The 20644-nt window shown below is 47.9% G+C and overlaps 1 protein-coding gene across 1 annotated transcript in view; it reads right to left on the bottom strand.

The window, feature by feature from the left end:
* The window catches only part of LOC147709437 (serine/threonine-protein kinase pdik1l-like), a 91643-nt gene that overhangs the window by 48732 nt on the left and 22267 nt on the right, over positions 1-20644 (bottom strand). The window contains exon 2 of the mRNA XM_086925480.1: positions 232-448. Within this exon, the coding sequence (XP_086781606.1) occupies positions 232-448 (217 nt within the window). The remainder of the gene's footprint in view (positions 1-231; positions 449-20644) is intronic.

Here is a 20644-nt window from a genome sequence, read left to right as displayed (position 1 = left end):
CAGTTTCTCAATTGAACATTTCACCTGCTTTTTAGATAGTAAAATTTTTAGGGGTAGGGAAAACGTCATAGGTGCAGTAGACGTGCCTCCCTTTTACAAGTAACAGTCTCCAACCGAACAGGGCATTTCTCCAAACTTGGAATTGAGGCTTATGTAGCTCATAATTTACAGAAGTAGTTAACCTAAATGTAAAAGGAGAAAGTTTACGTTTTTTGTTGTTGATTCTCTTACCAAGCAGCTCTTTCTGTGAATCTGCATCCCTGAAGGTAATTCTCTCAATCATGGCCCAGAAGATTATCCCTAGAGCGAAGATATCAGCTTTGGCAGTGTAGCGTCCAACCCACACTTCAGGTGCCATAAAGAAATCTGAACCACACGCAGAAGAGAAGCAGAGCCGATTGACATTCATTATCCCTTGGCATACTTTGCTCAGGCCGAAATCTGCCACCTGAGGAAGAATATAAGAGGTCACATCAGTTCAGCTAGCTTAACCTATAAAAGTTAGCTGTGCTATCGCAATGATCAAGAAGTACTGACAATGTCAATAGGTCTGGCTTATGAATGAAAGCTTTTTATGTCACCGATGGGTTTACGCACTCAAGTCATCATACATCATATTTTGTCACTGAAATGAAAAAAACATTTATATAGCGAGATAGCTACCTTGAGGCATCCCAGCACTGTAGATTGATGCAGACAGAAGAAAGGAATCAGAGGCTAGAGGTATTTGTTAAAAAGGAAGGTTTTTAAAAGTTTGCAGAAGGGTAGGAGATTGGGCTCCGACCGCATGCGAAGGGGGAGAGCATTCCAAAGCTTGGCGGAGTTGTAGGAGAAAAAACGTCCACTGCATTTGGCTCTCTTTATTCTGGGCAGTAGGGCTGGTGGGGGGTTATCAAGGGCTGGCTGATTAAAGAGCTGGTCTTCCAAAAAGCCTTGTGCGCAATGCACATGGCTTTGAATCGGATTCTCTCCCTGACCGGTAACCAGTGGAGGCTCCTCAGCGCAGGGGCTGCGGACCGTCGATGGAGGCTGCACAGTTTTGAATTATTTGAAGCTTACATATGGTGTATTGCGGGGGCCCTAGGTACAGGGTGTTCCCATAAACCAGACGGGAGAGGATAAAACCTTGTACCATGATTTTTTTTATTGCTTGGGGCGTGGCTTGAGCGTCGATGGCGGCGGTCGCCTAAACGCTCGGCTCCGAGACAGAGCCTGATTTTATCCTAATTAAGGAGGGTTCCGGGCGCCCCAGCCTCCCTGAATCGGAGGGCGCCAGCGGGGCCGGCACACCCGACCCGGAGCGGATATCGGCGGACCCCAAGAACAGCTGGTGCTAGAGTTACGGGGGTCCGTGAGGAGAGCGGAGCGGAGCACAAGATGGCGCCCGCTCCGTCTCCGTAGTCCCGGGTCGGATCGCGACCCGAAGAGGCAGCCGACTCCGGACCAATCCAACCCCCTACTCCGCCCGCTGGGAAAGCGGAGCTGCGGCCGTGGGCCAGATCGGCCGAGAACGCTGCGAGACCGGCGTAGAGACGCCCGCCAGGACGGATCTCGCACTGCCTTCACCACGAGGGCCCTGGGAGGTGGAGGAAGTTAAGAGAAGGGTTACGCGGCAGTGGGTGGTGCCCGCACCCGCAATAGGACATACCCGGAGCCCTTGAGCGCGGAAACGTGCGGGCCCCCTCCCAAGGCTTTAAGGGACACCGGGAGCAGCAACTTCAAACCCGGACGGCCCCCCGGGTGGCGGCCGGGTCCAGAGGAACTGTCAGGAACCAACGCCGTCTAGGGAAATTAGCTAACCGGGAGGGGAACGCTGCCCATCGACGGCAACTGCTCTTCACCTTCCCCCTCCTGCTGGTTGGTTCCGGGAGTGATAGGAGGCATCCGCTGGACGGTCGCAACCCCTGGGCCCCCCGTGCGGCCCCACCCGGACCCGGCTGGCAGCGAGCTCGTTATCTGAGGCTCGGGGGGGGGGGCTCTCTTCCCCTTCCCCGGCTCGGCATCTCCTGGGCCCCAGCTGGCAGACACGGCGACTATGGGGAAACCAAGAGGCCCTAAAGGTAGTGCCCAGGCCTCGGACACGGAGGCCACCGATAAAGAGGACAAGATGGATCCGGAGAAGAAGGGGGGTCCCCAACTGCAACAGCAATTCGATAGAATCCTAGAAGCAATTGCGGACACGCGATCAGCCCTCCAGCAAGACATCGCTCAGGTGGCGACAAGTCTGGGCCTTCTTCGAGCAGATCACGGAAAGCTTTCAGACAGGGTTAAGGACGTGGAATGCTCGATTGGAGCCTTAGAACCAGCGCAAAAGACCTTGGCCGCCACTATGAAAGACGCCTTGACCCGCATTGGTGACCTGGAGAGACGGGCGGAGGACGCGGAAGGGCGCAATAGGAGAAACAACATCCGCGTGGTGGGCCTCCCAGAGAAAATCGATAAGGGCGACATGGTGGCCTACCTAGAGGATTGGCTCCGGACTGTGGTGGCGCCTGAAGGGCTCTCCCCTTTTACACCTTGGAGCGAGCCCACAGGGTGCCGGCCAGGCCACCGCAGCAGGGCCGTTCCCCGCGTCCGGTGGTGGCGCGACTGCTACACTTTCGGGACAGGGACCATCTCCTAAACGCCGCCCGGCAAAACGGACCATATCAGGTGGAGAATAGCCAAGTAAACATGTTCCCGGACTACACTTATGAAACACAACGGAAGCGCACTTCCTTCCTGGCGGTCAAGCGGGAATTGCGGAGTGAGGGCATCCAATATTCTCTGTTGTTCCCGGCGAAACTCCGTATCATCCTGGACGACACTACCAAATTCTTTGACAATCCGGATAATGTCTGCAGCTGGCTTGAACTGTATCGGGCAGGCAAGGATGGCTTTGGGTCATCTTTCCAATCTACATCGGAAGCAGGTCGTCAACGAAGATCGAAGAGGATCCGGAATCGCCGCGGCAGGTCGGGCAGGCCCTCAACAGTGGAGACGGCGACGGAGAGGCGAGGGGTGCTGGAACTGGTCTCCAACATATCTGGCCCCCAAGGTGGGCCGACTGTAGAGGACTCGGAAACAGGTGGTGGTGGGCCTTTATCGGACACGGAGGACTCAGAAACTGACAGTGTGACTCTGCCTGTGATAACCCCGGAATCGGCGGAGGGCCTGCTGGATGCTCGGGAATGATCATGGGTGAGCTGATTCCAGTTGCGAGTGGGGATGGTGGGTGCGGGGGGGTCCGTCGAGGGAGAAATCGGTTATTGATGAAGGGAGTGAATTGGGGTTGCACCTTTTCCCAGGTCTAAAACGAGGGTGGGCTCGATTATGTCTCGGTAGCACAGAGGCGTGGGGTCCCCCCTATTGACGCTCAGCCCCCACTCAGCCCTTAAGGCATGCCTGCGGTGGCTACCGTCAGGTTAGTTGGGAGGGAAGGGATTTTGAAGGGTAAGGTTTGGATGGGAACTGGATGGTACTATTTGGGACCTGTTCTTGGGGGGGGGAGTTCTGTTCATGTTGTGGGGGACAACTGCCATTGGTGTTGATTTCATTGAAAACTTGATCATGCTTGAGCACTATCAGGGGAAACGGAACAAGACATTATGGGACAATGGCTGATATATCTAACTTAAAATGCATCACTTGGAATGTGCGGGGCCTGCACACCATGTCCAGACGACACAAGGTCCATGCATACCTAGTGCGCAGGGGGGTACAAATAGCGCTGCTGCAAGAGACGCATCTCACTAAGTCAGAGGGGTTTGCGCTACAGCGTAGTTGGAGAGGGCAAGTGTACTACACGTCATATTCAGCTTATGCGAGAGGTGCGCTGATCTGGGTGAGAGCTGGAGTGCCCTTGCAGGTAGCTAAAACTGTGATAGATCCAGAGGGGCGATTCGTAGCAGTTACCGGCAGTCTGGGGGGCAGAACCTTGAACATATGCTGCATTTACGCGCCTAACGTGGACCAGCTCTCTTTCCCCTCTGCGTTGTCGGGCTCCTTGGCCCACTGTATATCAGGACCCATCTTACTAGGGAGGGGGGGGGGCGACTTTAACTCGGTGCTGGACGTCGATCTCGCCCGATCCCACCCTTCCCTCCCGGATTCTCCAGTTCGTAGAGTAGCCAAAGGCAGGCGGGAATGGCAGGCCCAATGGGGACTGACAGACATTTGGCGAGCACAACACCAGAGTACCCGAGATTATTCTCACTTCTCCGGCATGCACGAGCTACACGTGCGACTGGATGGGCTGCTAGGTTCGGCGGAACTTGTGGTCGCGGCAATGAGAACTGAATACCTGACCAGGACCATTTCCGACCACAATCCTCTATTGGCAGACTTCCGGTGGTTCCCCGGCACCCCCTGTGTGCCCACTTGGAAGCTAGGTCCCGAGATTTTGGAAGACCTGGTGTTTAAGACAGAACTAGAGAGCAAAATCACTGAGTACTTTGTAGAAAACGAGGGTACGGCTGGGTCGAGAGCTACGGAGTGGGATGCATTTAAGGTGGTGATTCGGGGGTACTGTATCACAAAGAAGGTGGGAATGCGCAGGGTTATTCTGGATGACCTGGATAAGGCTGATCGGAAACTTCGAGAGATGGAGCTTGCTCGACCCGGCAAACCAGAACTGCAGGGGCAGACCCTGGCAGCAAGGGAAGCGGTAGCCGTGGAGGTGGAACGACTCCGTTGTTTCGACCACAAGGCTTACTTAACGAGATCATTAGTAGAGGGGGACAGGTCGGGAGCGCTCCTACCCTGGCAGGCCATCCCATAAGACACACCACCCCCACGATGTCCATGCGCACTGCGGCGGGTGACGAGGTATGCACCCAGCCCGAAATTCTTGATTGTTTTTTACACTACTATGAGGAATTATACCGTAGCAGGGTGGCACGGGACACTGCCCCGGTGGACGAAGATTTACAGTCACTGCCGATCCCCACTCTGGAGCCTGCACAGGCGAAAGAGCTAGGGAGGGAAATAGAGCTGGGAGAAATCATTAGCGCCATAAAAAGGATGGCGAGAAATAAAACTCCAGGCTTGGATGGCCTCCCGGTGGAATTCTACTCCACCTACGCGGACATTCTGGCCCCTAGGTTGCTGGTGGTATATAGAGAGGCGAAACGCTTGGGGTGCCTTCCCGGGTCGATGTGCGAGGCCTTGGTGGTTCCCCTTCTCAAGCCGGACAAGGAGGGCAACGACCCGGAGTCTTATCGACCGCTTTCGATGCTTACGGTTGATTACAAAATACTGAGTAGCATACTAGCCTCGAGACTGCTGGGCCACATGAGCTCCCTGGTCCATGTTGATCAGGCGGGATTCATACCCAAACGTAACACGACAATGAACATCCGTCGCTTACTTCGGCTATTAGGGGAGATCCACACTGAAGCCCCTTGTCCCATGATTCTATCGATAGACCTGGAAAAGGCTTTTGATAGCCTGGAGTGGACGTACCTTCACAGGGTCCTGGCGCATTTTGGCCTGGGGAGGGGTTTCTACGGTGGACGGCGGTGTTGTACGTCTCAGCAGCTGCCAGGGTGCGGTCGGGCCCTTTAATCTCCCGACAATACCCAGTGGAACGGGGCACTAGACAGGGGTGCTCTCTGTCCCCCCTGCTCTTTGCACTCGCGGTGGAACCGTTGGCGTTAGCAATTCAGACTAGGGCCTACTTCCAGGGGTTGCGGACATCGTTAGGGCAGGAATTTATCTCCCTCTATGCCGATGACCTATTATTTCTGGAGGATGCCGGAGAGGCCTTGACTGGGGCCGACGCAGCGCTCACGTTCTTTGGGGAGCTCTCGGGCCTAAAGGTGAACTGGGCGAAAACCTGCCTGTTCCCGGTCCGGCGGGGAGAGCCCCAGCCTACTATCATTAGAGAGATCAGATGGGAGCCCAGCTGCCTCAAATATCTAGTAGTGTACGTGTATCATGGTCAGGCGGATATCCTGGATGGCAACATTGCCCGCTGCATCCGAGCATTGAGGGGGACTATGGGCTTTTGGGCCACCCTGCCACTTTCGGTGGCTGGCCGCATTGCGCTGCTGAAGATGGTGGCACTCCCGCGGTTGTTGTACTACTTTCGGACGCTCCCGGTTTGGATCCCTCCGACCACCTTCCGGACCTTGAATTCCATGTTGGTGGAGTTCCTCTGGGGATCGGGCCGCCGGAGGGTGGCTCTCAAGACCCTGATGAGACCGAAATCGGACGGGGGGCTAGCGGTGCCGGATTTTGAGAAATACTATCTAGCTGCCCAACTGTAGACTTACACCCAGGAGGTGGCGCGGGAATTTCGAGGCCCGGAGGAGGGGAGGGGGCATGGTATGCCCAGGCATGACATATCCTACATTGCATTACGACAACGGTTGCACCTGCGGGACCTAACACACGAGGAACGCACCATAAGATTGTGCTGGAACCGAATACACAACCGTGCGGAGCTGAAGCGCCCATATGCTCCGGAGATCCCATTGGGGATGCTCACCGCCTTGCCCCATGGAGCTGACTGGTCTCGGTTGGGGTATTGGGAAGAGGCAGGGCTACAACTGATGGGCGACCTCTATGAAGACGGAGTGCTGCTACCGTTCCAAGCGCTCTTGGACCGCTTTGATATTCCCTGTGGTGATTTCCTCCTACACGCGGCGGTGGTGCGGGCGATTCAGGCGTATTGGCGGAACGGCCTAGAGGAACCTCCGACGTCAGCGGTGTGCCAATATGTAATGATGTCGTCAGGGAAGATCAAGGTGGTGACATGCTTATATTCCAGGCTGATTACTAAAGGGCTACCCCCACTGGAGGTACTCAGAACCAGATGGGAGGTTGACATAGGGAAGGACATACCGGAGACTACATGGGTCCAGTTGTTGCGCCGCGCCTGGAAGGGCACTCGCCATGCCCGGTTCCAACTGGTACATTTTTACATACTGCATCGGGCCTATTTGACCCCGGAGAAAATACAGAAATACTTTGCCTCGGACTCGGCGGCTTGCCCCAGATGTCGGGCGCCTGCAGCTAATCTCCTACACATGTTGTGGTCTTGCCCGGCTCTCTTCTCCTATTGGTCGATGATAGGGGACACACTCAAGGAGGTGCTGGAAGGGACCTAGTATTCGATGCTGCGGTCGGGATCCTACATTGGTTCCCCCGCACTCCCAAAAACAAACTTTCCAGCAAATTTATAGACCTGGGGCTTTTATTAGCAAAGAGGGAGATAACCAGGCATTGGAAAGCACGAGTTGGTCCTACGGGCGCGAAATGGCGCACTGAACTTCTGAAATGGGCTACTGGGGAGAGCACCCCGAGGTATCAATTGGCGAGGCGTCAACAGAATGAGAAGGCGTTAGAAGCGGCGCAGGAATGGGAGACGTTAGTGCAGGCCCTGCGCGATTACAACACTTCCAGTGACTCAGATAGGGATGAGGATGTTCAACTTCCAAACCAATAACTTTGTTTCACCATGCCTCTCCTTGCTGAGGAGATGGGCTTCCTACCGCAAGCTCTTGATATACGCACCAGCACACCAATGGCGGGGTGGGGGGTGGGTGGTGAATAGAGACAGGGAAAGAGAGGTAATCTTTACCACGGTTGCAGTTATTAACATATTACTCTCCCGCTCTGGGTCTTTTGGGGGGGTGGGATTAGTTGGGTGGGGTTAAAAGTTTTTATGGTTGTTTAGAAAAGCAGATGTAGGCCTCACATTCATCCTGGCCGTATCCGAGAGATTGACAGGTTATCCTGTATGAGACCACTGCATGCGCCGCCCAGCCTCCGGGATGTGGGCTGAATGGCTGTGTAACTGGAATATTCACTTATGAGATCTCGCAACCTTCATTGCTGCTGTTAAAACGTCCCGGTACTGGCATATAACTTGAACAAATTCCTGCAATAAAAATATATTTAAAAACAAAAAAAAATGATTTTTTTTGTTGCTTGAAATGGGAGCGGGGGGGGGGGGGGGAGTATCTTACGTCGCATCCTCAGCAGGCAGTAGCAGGCAGCCGAAAGTGTCGCCGCTTGGTGATTAAAGCCGATAGAGCGGTCCAGCCATATGCCAAGGCTTTTGATCTGATCTTTGGGTACTGGAGCGGGGCCAAGGCATTTCGGCCAAAGTTGATGCGAGCTGAGAGAGGGGCAAGTTCCCGAGAAGCATAAGCTCCGTTTTGTCCCCATTGAGCTTTAGGCAAGAGAGTTCCATCCATTTGGTCACCTCCTAAAGACAGCTTTCAAGATTACTTGGTGATTTTTCAGGGTAGTTTAATGCCACAAGAAGCATAGTGACATCGGCGTAGGTGATGATTTTTATGCCAAATGGACGGGCGATCTCTGCCAAGGGACTCATGTAAATATTGAATAGTGTGGGGCTAAGGGATGAACCCTGAGGGACACCACAGCTGAGGGGCATCCGTTTGGAGACAACATCGCCTTCAAAGACCTGGAAGGATAGTTCACCCAGGAAGGATTGTAACCAGGTGATGGCATTGCCTGACACACCCAGATCCCCAAGTCTCAGAATCAGCGTGTCGTGGTTTACATCGTAAAATGTGGCACTGAGATCGAGAAGAATGATTGCCGCAGAACCATGATCCAAGATCCTCCATGTCTCCATGTCTCCTCCGTTACAGCAAGGAGGAAAGTTTTGGTTGAGTTGGGGACAGAAGCCAGTCTGTGAAGGATGGAGTAGGTTGTTGGTTTCTAGAAACTCTACCAACACTGAGTTGATGTGATTTTCCAAAATTTTACTCAGCCAAGGAAGTAGGGAGATTGGGCGATAGTTGCTCAGGTTGTTCTGGTCAAGATTGGTCTTTTTAAGATGGCCTTTACCATGGCACATTTCCATGCTCGGGGGAGCACTCCAGCGGAGATGGAGGCATTCAGCAGGTCGAGAACGGTTGGGAGGATGTTTGCTATGACTGTTAACAGGGCACAGGGCGCTGGGTCTAAGGGGGAGCACTTCTTTACGCAGTGCATGATGGAGTCTAAGAATGCGAGGTCCAGGGTGGGGAATAGCTTCAATGTGGCTTGGGTTCCGCGTCCTGTACAGTTTGAGGGTTGGGACTGGATAGGAGTAAAGGTGGAGTATATATTTTGTACATTCTGGTGGAAGAACTTCACCAGGTTGTTACACCAGGATAGAGCATCATCAGGAGGTTGGTTGCTTCTGGGGCAGTTTTGAAAGGGTTTTGGCAATCCGAAAGATTTCCTTGAGAGAGTTAGAAGCTGCCTTGATTTTCTTCCTCGTAGAAGGCAGCTTGAGCAAGTTAAATTTCACAATTATAGGTTTTTATTGCCTCCCTATATTTGGATGTGCTAGAGACTGCATAGGCCTGTCTCCATTTCCTCTTTAACCTTTCGCAGTGTTGTTTGAGCTCCCGTAATTTAGGGAGTACCAAGGGGACGTCTTTGCTCTGCATTTTTTGTGTGTGTGCCTCATGGGGAGCACGTCATCTAAGGAGCTCTGGATTCAGCAATTAAATTTCTCGTTGGCTAAGATAGGGTTGGGGTCACGTTAGGTCTGGAGGTTTGGAGGGCTGAGATCCAAGGTTCTCTGGAAAGCTTGGACCAGTTGTATTCCCGGTGTGAGGTTGAATTGGAAGGAAGGGTGTAGTCTGGGATTTCCCAGGTCAAGGGAATCAGGAAGTGGTCAGACCTGGGAAGCGGAGATGGCACTCCTGATGTAAGATCAGAGCAGTTGCTAAAGACGGCGTGAAGTAAGTGGCCTTTAATGTGGGTGGGTTTGAATACTAACTGCTTTAGCTGAAGTGCAGAGAGGCTCATGGTCAGTTCATTACTGATGTGATCAGAGGTGTTGTCTGGGTGATATTAAGATTCCCCCAATACTGTGAAGTTGGATGATGGGCAGGCTAAAATAGCAGTGGTTATTGGAAGGGTATTGAGGAATTGACCTAGGGGTCCGGGTGGGCGATACATTAATAACCCAGAGAAGGTGATAGTGGGGGAGAAGTCAAAGGAGAAGAGGAAACTCTCACAGTCCATACCTGATCTGGAGAGATGCAGCAATTAAAGTGGTCTTTAAAAACAATCACTAAGCCCCCCCCGCTCTGCCTTCCTTACGGTTCTCTCATTGTAGGAGGTAGCCGTGAGGGAGATTTTGAGCGAGGACCGGCTCGGACTCATTATTAAGCCACGTTTCCGTCAAGAAGAGAGCATCAGGTTTAAGTTCCTCCAACTGTAGGGCAATTTCAGTGGCATGCTTAGGGAACGATCTGCAATTTAGCAGGAACATCTTTATACTGCCGCGATTTACAGGGGGGTTCTGTGCCTTAATGACAGGCCGAAAGTTAAACCCACATTGTGGACAGTCAGTGTGTTCAAACTGCTACATTCCACAAGTGACGACAGTTGTCAGATGTCATATGTCATTACTCTTAGGTTACGTAGGGTGTGTGGACTATAGGATCTGATGTGGGTCGGGAACGGACAGGGGTTCTGGCCCTTGGCCACGGCCAGGCGCAGACGGGCTTGCCTTCGGCACGTTGGTGGCGCGCCTGCTGCTGGAAGCTTGTGGCATGTGGGCTAAATAGTTGGGAGGTTTCACCCCCTCTGATCTCCTGCCTGGAAGTGGTTGGGAAATGTTGCCGGATACTCCCTCCACGCAATCAGGACAACCTGTGGTGGACCGGAGAGCAGTGCGGTTCGAGGAAGGCAGGTACGACAAAGTGAAGTGCGGCGCAATTCAAAAGAAAGATTCTTCAGTTATAGCAGTAATGCGAGGAGGTTTTTTTTTAAAAAAATCACAGCGCTTCAGCCTACGCACATCCGCACTCATCTTTGCACTTCTGCAATTATTAATCTACTGACTCAATCTTGCATTCACCCTCTGACAACTGCATGAAAAACACACAAATTCAGGAATACATGCACAATAAATTCAAAGAACACACACAGAAAAAAAAACTGCTGCCATCCAAGCATGGCGGGCATATGCTTGCAATAACTAAGCTAAGCATAAAAATAGTTGTCTGTTTTGCAGAGGAATTGTAAATAGATTATTGCTGTTTTAAAGTTCCAGCATGGCTGTCACATTTAGGACCAACAGGTTTGCTATCTTGGTAAAACAATGATACACTATGGACAACAGCATTCCTTCGTGATCTTGTGATTTAGAGGAAGTTGCCACAGCAGTGCACAGCATATGAAATGAGCGGCATCCAAGAGACCCATTAGCACTGCCTGAAGAGCTGTAGTATTGTATTAACAAATATTAAAATAAAAGGAAGCTTAGCAAATACATGAAAGGGGAACTATAAAAGGAGAAAATTGAAACCTAAAAAGGACTGGCCCGCCAGCTCTAAGTCAAAAAAGTGTCCCAACTAGCAGGCACAAAAATCACTTAGGCTTTTTTTCATCCAGTTTTGTTGTATAGCCTATTGACAGCTAATGATCCACACAATCCAAGGTACGTCAGCAAAACACAACACAATTAATAAAAACAGCAGCAAAAAATGGTATACAAAAGGAGTTCCATATATTTATTACAATCAGAGGTTTTAAAAACATAATACAAAAAAACATTTCATAATGACATTTTTAGAAAACCAAGCTGACGCGGCGTTTCGGTGAGTTAGCTGATTTTCACTTTCTTCATGACAGTTTTCTAGATAATGGAAACAATTGATTATTTATACATGCTTGTGTTGCTGACGAAACCTACACAATAACTATTTGCATTTAAAATTCTAAAATATCACAATCAATAGAAAAAAATACATAATATTATCTATACATTTGGAGAGCTACTTCATTCATCTTGTGTTCTTTTATTGTCACCTACTTCTTAAAACATTTTTAAACAAATGTATAATCTACAGTATATTTGAACTATTTTTCTATATCCCTTACAATAAATCTAGTAGAAACAAATTGTGGTTCCCATACCTCTAATCCAAGTAAGGCTGAGTTTCCTCTTTATCAGGGTTACGCCAATGACATGAAGGGACGGAATTTTGGTGATCTCCCAAACATTAAAACCTATATCACATCAAAAAATATATAAAATTATGGAAAATTTTACTCTGCACTACTTTCACCAATGAAGGGTTAGTGCTCTAATTCATTATACTAGGGAAAATGGATCAGTAAACTAGTTTGTGTTACATACCACAGAGTCAATGCCCAGAATCATACGACATTCGTTGGAGCCACTGTCTTGTCAAAGTAAAAACATATGTTATTTGGGCTAAAATAAAGCACAACCTAATTATTATGCCTTTGCTGTATTCTCCAATTTTGAGACAATATATCTATATAATGGGTAGAGCGGTACTTGCCTATATAGACTGAAACTCAATGTGCAGGAGACCCTGTCAAGGAGGTCAACTCTTACGTCGCAACTGGATACCAACTTGAAATGAAACCATCCATGGGATTTATGCACTGTATGGGCATAATTTAGCATGTAAGGTATAATTAATGATCAATGTTCTCCAACTTCATTTACTAGTTCCAGAATATTATAAGGAGACAAGGTGTAAATTACCCGAGATTAATATCTGTGTGGATCACTGTGCAGATTTTTGTTAAGAATCTCTTCTGACAGACCTGTAATCATAGAGTGGAAAGATAAAATCATTCTATCAGTTCATTATTGGAACTGATAATAGGTCATACAACTCAACTACCGTTACATAGCCCAGTGTTATTCTCCACTTTACAGTAACTCAGTACATGCAGTGTTTAATTCCTCGCTTGTCCCCAGAGTGGTAGCATAATTACTCACATTAGATTTACTAGTCGTCCTTAGCTCAAATATATCCTGCAATGTGAGCCATTATCAATTGACCGATCTGCAGCTGACTAAATATAGTTAGATCTCTAAGGCTATATCGGACCACTTGCAACATCCTTACTGTTGCCCCGGAGAATTAGTATTTAAATAGTAGGGCTATATGGCGTTGTTACATCCCTTATACTGACAAAGGGCAATGTCGATAAGACTGTATTATTTCATCAACAAAGTATGTGTCAATGATGCAGATTCGTAGTCCCCACCCAATGGTGGTCGTGAAACAAAATGCCTAAAGCGCAACATATGTTGTTAAGCTATGCGAAGTTCTGGATCTAGAGGGTGCGGGCATACCGAACGTATTGCATTGTAACTGAAGCGAAGCACCTATTCGCTTAACAATGCAGCAGAAAATAACTCCATCTAGTTTGGGGGACCAGGCATAGCGTCTCGCATAGATTGGCGCTTACCTTAGAAGTAAAATACAGCCTCCCTGCGTCCAACGATGTCACTTCCGGATTTCGGTGTGACTAGTTGGTGCTAAGGCTTATGGTTAAATACCTCATCGCGCGGGTCAAAGGTCAACGATCGCGTTTGAATTTTGCAACTCACCGCATTTTTTTTTTAGAAAGCTTCCGATTTCTAAAACAACGTTTTTCTTATCGATATATTGCACTCGGATATCCCCCACAACTTTCAGGGATAGTCTATTGTTTTTTTTCTCGTTTCTTCGGAAAGCATATGAATATAATTGTTGAATTACTGTGGCGGCCATCTTTGAACAATTAGGCTCTTTTTTCCGACATCTAGTCACCAATATCCGTATACAATGTTAGCGGGCGACATGTTAAATTATGATAGCGGCCAAAATAACTTGATGTGGCTACCTGTTCAAGCTAGTAAATTTATTGCTATCATTAAATTCAATATTCTATAGCGATGGCGGCCACCTTGGAACGGGGCGGCTACCCCCTCACTACGTATTAACTTGAGCTGGCGGCCATATTTATTTTATATTTTGACCAGTCTCCATCTATTATTACATCATTAAATTTAAAATATTTAGAGCAACCCTAATTCACGGGAAACATATTATACATGGCTTTTCGTTGCGCTTAATTAAAGCTAGAACCATATGACCAGTGACGAGGGGTGTGGAATTTAATAAAATATCTACTTGTCCATGGGGCAGGAGGCTTCATAAATCTACTTGTCCTGTAACAAAATCCACTTGTCCCTTTTGTGCCATGTAATGTGGTGACAAATTATGGCAGCAGTATCAGTATAATAGAGCGCCAAAATAGCCTCTCCGATTATTCCAGGGCTCCTTTCATAGTAAGGTTTGAATACCAGCAATTCCCTTATGTTGCCATGGTTCCACAGATCTACATACTGGTGCTGAAGGTAAGCATCAGTTCAAGGGTTGGAATGCCCTTGTGTGTGTGTGCAAACCTACTAACTTGCAAGTTTTAAGGGTTTTTACCAACTCTTCTCTAATCTTTTTCCATACTGAGAAAAGCTGGAAATTTACTACTGACAATGGCAGACATAAAACTGTTTCCAGGGTTGGAAAAAAGTGGTTAGAGAGAAAGTGAACTTGCAAACACTCAGATTTTCGCATGAGCAAATCTACACTTGCATATTTGCTCATGCTAAAATGTAGTTCACAAATATTTTCTAGGAGTAATATTTCTTGGCCTACTTCTGTAAAGCCTTGTGAATTAAATCTGCACCTAATGCAAGGACAGGGGTGCACTTTTGAGACTTTAATAATTGGGCCTTTAATTAGGTTTGGCATTAACCATGACATTTTGTGTGTATTAAAAGTCTCTCTCTCTCTCACTGTCTGTCGGCTAGCTTCACTGTGAGGGACAGCATTCTGATTCACAAGGAGCATAAATCGACACACAGTCGTTTTGTTCAGTGCCAGGAACTACTGTAGTAATGTGTGCTTTTTGAGACCAAAACAATTTTTGCTTTTGCCAATGTTTGTTATAATGATGAGGGCCCCGCAGCTCCCACAGCAATAAGGTTTTACAAAAAACATGCCGAAACAAGTCACGCATTGACCAAACAAAAAGGCTGAACAATAATTTCAGACCTATTGACTTTATCATTGCTTTTTTATTTTTAGGTCTCCCATTATTAATATTTTTGGGAAATACTAGCATACATCAACACATTTACTAAATAATACTGCACGAAAACGGTACCTAAAATGTTACAGTAGTTTAGCAAAATGTTTTTGCATTTTTTTGTGAACATTTAATTTTGAATGCAAAGAACAATTAATCTTGCTTTCAAGCTTCGGCATATATTTACATCTAATCAGAGAGCATTCTGGGAGCAGTGTGCATAGCCTCATATTGCTAAACATTGAAAACGTGTGTACACATTTTTATACTGGAACCACTGTCAGTAGTAGAGTCTGAGCGTACAACATGCACTTAGATCGCTCACCCTTATCATAAAGGTTTTGCATTAATGAACCATAAATTCAAGTTTGAACAGCGTTAACATATGGACACAAATATTACCTTAACTGCAGGAAATGCTTTTGCCTGATCCATAATGTGGTACGGTAAACTGACAGTCAAAGGGTTTGTGATTTAGGGGTTTGGGCCTACTTGTCCCAAGGACAAAATACACATGGAAATGTGTTGACCCTGACCCCAAACAAAATGACCTGGGCGTCGGGTTAAAGGAATTCCACATCCCTGTGACCAGTGACATGGTGTTAATCCCTGAATTCTCTTGACTGCATAGGACTCCCATTTATATGTTAAGGAAAACCTACATTTAAGTTATACTGTGGGGATATATAACCCCCCCCCCCCCCCCCCCGAGTTTGTAAATGGTATTTGTAAATGTTCCAGTTTGAACCTCACCCTAGGTAACTCTATACGTAATGTTGCTATATTTGTTATTACACTGGACCTGCTGATGTGTATACTGCTGTTGTTATTATAGCGACCTTAGTGATAAGGAAAGGGGACTGTGCAAGGACAGATGTGTTCAAATCAGCCTTTCCCAATCTTCTTTGCTGTTTAAACCTTTCCTAAAGGTATTGAAGCGGGACAATGCAGTATTGCTCCCTCTTCTTCCTTTTAATCAATTGGTTACCTCCTCTGAAACTGGTTTTCATAATTTCAATGCCACACCATTTCAGGTCATCTAAAGTATGTTTCTCTTTTTTCCAATGTTCTACAAGGGATGCAGTGTTTTGTTTGTCCTTATTGCCGACTTACATTCTAGGATTCTAGTTCTGACCTCCCTCGAGGTTTCTCCTATGTATCCGAGGAAGCACGGACACATATATCAAACTTTTGGGGCGACTCATTTTGTGATTAACCCCATTGAGGGTAATCAATCTTAGCTCTTGCAATAGAAAAATTGACACAGATGATATTCTGTACCCATCTCATACAGGGGATAAAGGTGAGCACTCAAGAGTTTAAACGGTCCTGAACGCGGACGATAGTCTCTGCTTTTTAACTGATCCGCCTTACCTGCACTCAAAGTGGAGCAAGCCACTTTTCTGGCTGTTTCAGGGTTTACGATACACCTAACAAAGTCCAATGGAATCAGCTTAGCAGGGAACCATTAGGAAGCCCAAGCAGCAATCGAGCATAATGGCTTTGCGATGCTCTCCAATACCTAGGCATACATCGAACGCATAAATAGAATCCCCTATGTGGAGCCATCATCCTCCCAGCTTTGCAGACGTTATTCAAGGACCTTTATAGTCAGAAGCTCCTGGCTTGGGAAAATGACGTGCATAAAAACAAATTTCTTACCCAGTAGCTCATAAATTTTACAGCGCCTACCGTTGACCCCCAAACTCCCACCATCCCACATTATTAAAGCCTGTCGCCCAGGGAGAATTGGGCCTCTGCAATATTAAAACCTATGCCCAAGAGGCCCGGATACACCCTGCATTGGAATAGAGTAAGCTCCCAAAAGGAATGGATTCATATAGAACAGACATTAAAAATCCCCCTTCGCAGCATGCAGTGGCTTCCTCGGAAGGCGAGAGACCAGCCCCCACCCTTCTCTGTCACATCAGTACTACTAGAATATTGGCAGTAGGGGCGGCCAGCAGAAACCGGACCAGCGAAGCCCCGTGTGGCTTGGCGCACTCACCTCTCTCCCGTGCGGGATCCTGTCAGCTGTCTCCCACCGCCGCCACAGCCCCTGCCATCGCGCTGCGGCAGCCGTGCGGGGGAGACCACAATCCCCAGCCACCTTTGCGGTAGGAAACCGCGGGACTCCACTTCCGCGCCAGGAGGCGCTACAAAAGCTCTCATCAGTCCCGCGTCGCGGGAGCGCCGGGCTAAGCCCGGGCAAAGGGCGGGCCCTCTACGGCCCTCTTCGGACAGAGGAGGACGGGGACAGGCCGCCCCCTTTGCAAGTTGTGAGGTAATTTTCCGACCCGCATTACTGTCTCCATGTCTAAGCCCAAATCAGGGGATATGTCCAATTACATCCCGGATGATATATTTGCACATTCCCCATCCAGTTTCTCATGGCTGGATGACCTTAACAGTCTGTGCAAGGCCAAATATGTTCCAGCAGCACCCTCCCCCACGCTAAAACGCCGCAGCTCATCATCACATCCAAGGGAGCATAATTCTCTTACTGATACAAAACGTATACCCCCGAGGGATACGCTCGACAAAAAGAAGATTGCTGGGAACAAAGTCAATGGGAGCCCTATTAAATTTCAAACATCTGATAAACCTTCTCCAAGTCCAATTCCATCTTTAACTAATTCTCTTTTTACCATGCCGCCTGGCGTCAATTTGGAGGATTTATCACCACCTTCCCATCAGGCCCTCCTATCTATAGTTGAGCATTTGCTCAAATCTTTTATACACCCCTTGATGGACAAAATCACTGCGCTGGGGAATAAGCTTACAGGGCTGGAGAACTCCATTGAATCCCTCTTGAAACCCCCTGTCCACAACGCAACAACGCTTTGTCCGCCCACAACCGCCCATCCAAATTTAGCCAACTTGACTACTCCGTATGAAGCGGCGCCTATCCAATTGCCAACCCCCACCTCCTCTCTGCCTATCAACCCCAAAGCCCCCCTGAAATTAAAAAACCCACGCCATGCTCCACCTCAACTTGTGCGCACCACCCACATACACTTACCTCCAGAAGCAGCGCCTTTTGTCATTGTTCTTTCGGGAGTTCCTGAACTAACAGAAGGCAAAGCTGAGAGACACCACGATCTTATGAACAAGGTCAAATACTGGCTATCAAAAAACAGACCTCTGCCCTACCATCTTGATGGCCGAATAATAAGTGTCCGGAGGGTGGGATGGCTTGGACCTCTTAAAAAAGACATATCGGGGGATTTGATCTTGATACGTTTTAGGAGTAGACTTATTGTGCCATTCATGCAGTCGTGGCTACCCCAAAATGGAGATGGACTCATTTCTACCTGGAATCTACATGACTTTTACCCCTATAGGTCCTACACGCTTTCCCCCAAGTACTCGGGGCATTGATAGCATCCTGGGGGGTAGAGGAACACATCCAAGTAATTGCAGCAGTTTTCCAGTGGCTTTTAATTATCTCAAACCGTTCTACAATGGCTTTTTATGTAATAATTATTAATTCTTGTAGATTACTGTGCCCTACAACGTAGCCTAAAGGATGCGTAAAGTATGTTTGATGCATTAACTGTGTAACCAAAAGCTATTAGGAGATTGATTTAAATGTTCATAAATGTATTTTAATATTCGTCTGTATGCTTTTATGATTTTAATATCTAAAATCGAATAAAGCTTTTTGATTTTGATACTGATTGGCAGTAGGAGACACAGAGAAAGGGCTCTATAACATTTCCCTTCCCTATGTCCCCCATCATGCAGAACAGTTTCCCACATGTGGAACCGCATACCCAGATACACTGATGGAGGTATCTGTGGAGGGAGAATCCTCACAAGCGAGGATCTTAGGGAGAACTGGACTCTTGATACTTGTACTACTACTGAAATCACACGGTTACACTGGGCAAGTTTCTAAAACCCTTGCCTAGTAAGGTAATCTGTGAGAGTCAGGGTAACATAAAAAAATCTGTAAGCTTTAATTCAGCGTAACAATCCACCACTAAATGCCTATTGACTAACATATCCTTTTCACGATCAATATGCCAGTCAGGTTGCCTTTATTGCAACTTGTGATTAAAAAAAAGTCAGGCCTTTATCATTGGCATGTCACCATAACCAACTAGGTATATTGTACTGAGTGTAAGCTTTCTAATACAATCATCGGGAATAGAGTCACAAAAGTACAAATACAAACAATTACAATTGGCAAAGCTAAATATTATATCTCCAAAGGGAGCCTAACCATGATTATTGCAGTACATATCTTCTATCCTGCAGGTTTGTTAGGGTGAATCGAAATTTGCCTAGCTTATGTAACGGTAAGTTTCAATTCTGTTAAGGACACGGAGGCGAGGATTATGCTAATATCTTCCTTCGCTTTATTAACATAAAACTCCACAGCAGCTCAGGAAAATACTCAAACAGTGAAAGAAAATGTTTTAAGTCCCAAAGCATTTGAAGAAACGTTTTAACAGTCCAAAACCACAACTCCCAAGAGTCTCTTGTGCATTACTAGTCCACAGTCCTTCCACCATGTCTACCATAGCTTGATAGCCAGTTCTCTCTTCCTCTTCCTCCTCTTTCTTCGCGCAGATTACGCATTCGTCTCACTGATCCGGTTTAGCACCCTCGTTGCCTGTCAGAAAAAAGGACAGCGTAAGCGAGGAGTCACAGGAGTGGAACAATATGACAGAGGAATATCAAATTTTAGCAACATAACATAACTGCATAAAGGAAAACACTTTACTTACTGCCATACGGGCGGGCAGGAAACACTGTGCATTCTGGGTGGGATAATCCTCGCCTCCGTGTCCTTAATAGAATTGAAACTTACCGTTACATAAGCTAGGCAAATTTCGATTCTATGTCAGGACCGGAGGCTTCAGATTATGCTAGTTCAAAGCTTACTCACCACCAACTGCGCCAAATCCACCACTGGTTTGAAATAAAACCTCTTAAACGTGGAGTCCGAGGACCAATCCGCAGCTCGCATTAAATCCTCCAAGCGAGCACCCACAGCAAACGCCTTAGAGGCCATGGCCCCTCTGGCAGAGTGTGCCCCAAAAAGCTTTGTATCGATGCCTGCTTCTTGCATGACCCAAAGCACCCACCTTGCAATAGTGGGGGAGGAGACAGCTTTGTGTGGCTTCCGCAAGGCAATCAACAATTGACGTTCGCCCGGGGGGCGTATTTCCAAGGTTATATCCTCATATGCTTTTAGGCATTGCACAACACACAACTTAGGGGTGTCCAGAAAAGCTGGATATGAGATAGATCGTGACGCCGATTTTGTGCGGCGCCCCACAGTAAAAGTGACCCCATCCGGGGAGAAGATTCACGCCGATATGTCCAATGCGCGTACATCAGACACACGCCTACAAGAAACCAAACACAACAGCATGGCCAACTTTGCGGAGAGCTCCTTTAGAGACAAGTAGGCGTTGGCCGGCCATGAAAGGAATAAATTCAAGACCAAATTGACGTCCCAAAGGACGGAATACCTAGGCTCTGGAGGCAACGCAAGACTAATACCTCGCAGAAGTCGACAAACAAAGGGATGTTCTCCGACCGGAGAATTATCGATCCTGTTATGACCCGCAGAAATCGCTGACCGAATCGCATTAATCGTTCTGTAGGCAAGGCCGTTGTCGGCTAGTTCAGCCAGGAAATTCAAAATGGGAACGAGGCCCGCGACCAAGGGATCCAAATCCCTTCGAAGACACCAACGCATCCACTTAAGCCAAGCGGATCTATAGCGCTTCGTCGTACTATCGGCCCATGCTTTGGAGAGAAGGCC

The sequence above is a fragment of the Lissotriton vulgaris genome, chromosome 6 (assembly GCF_964263255.1).
Source record: "Lissotriton vulgaris chromosome 6, aLisVul1.2, whole genome shotgun sequence".
NCBI lineage: Eukaryota > Metazoa > Chordata > Amphibia > Caudata > Salamandridae > Lissotriton > Lissotriton vulgaris.
This window is presented reverse-complemented; position numbering and strand designations above follow the sequence as displayed.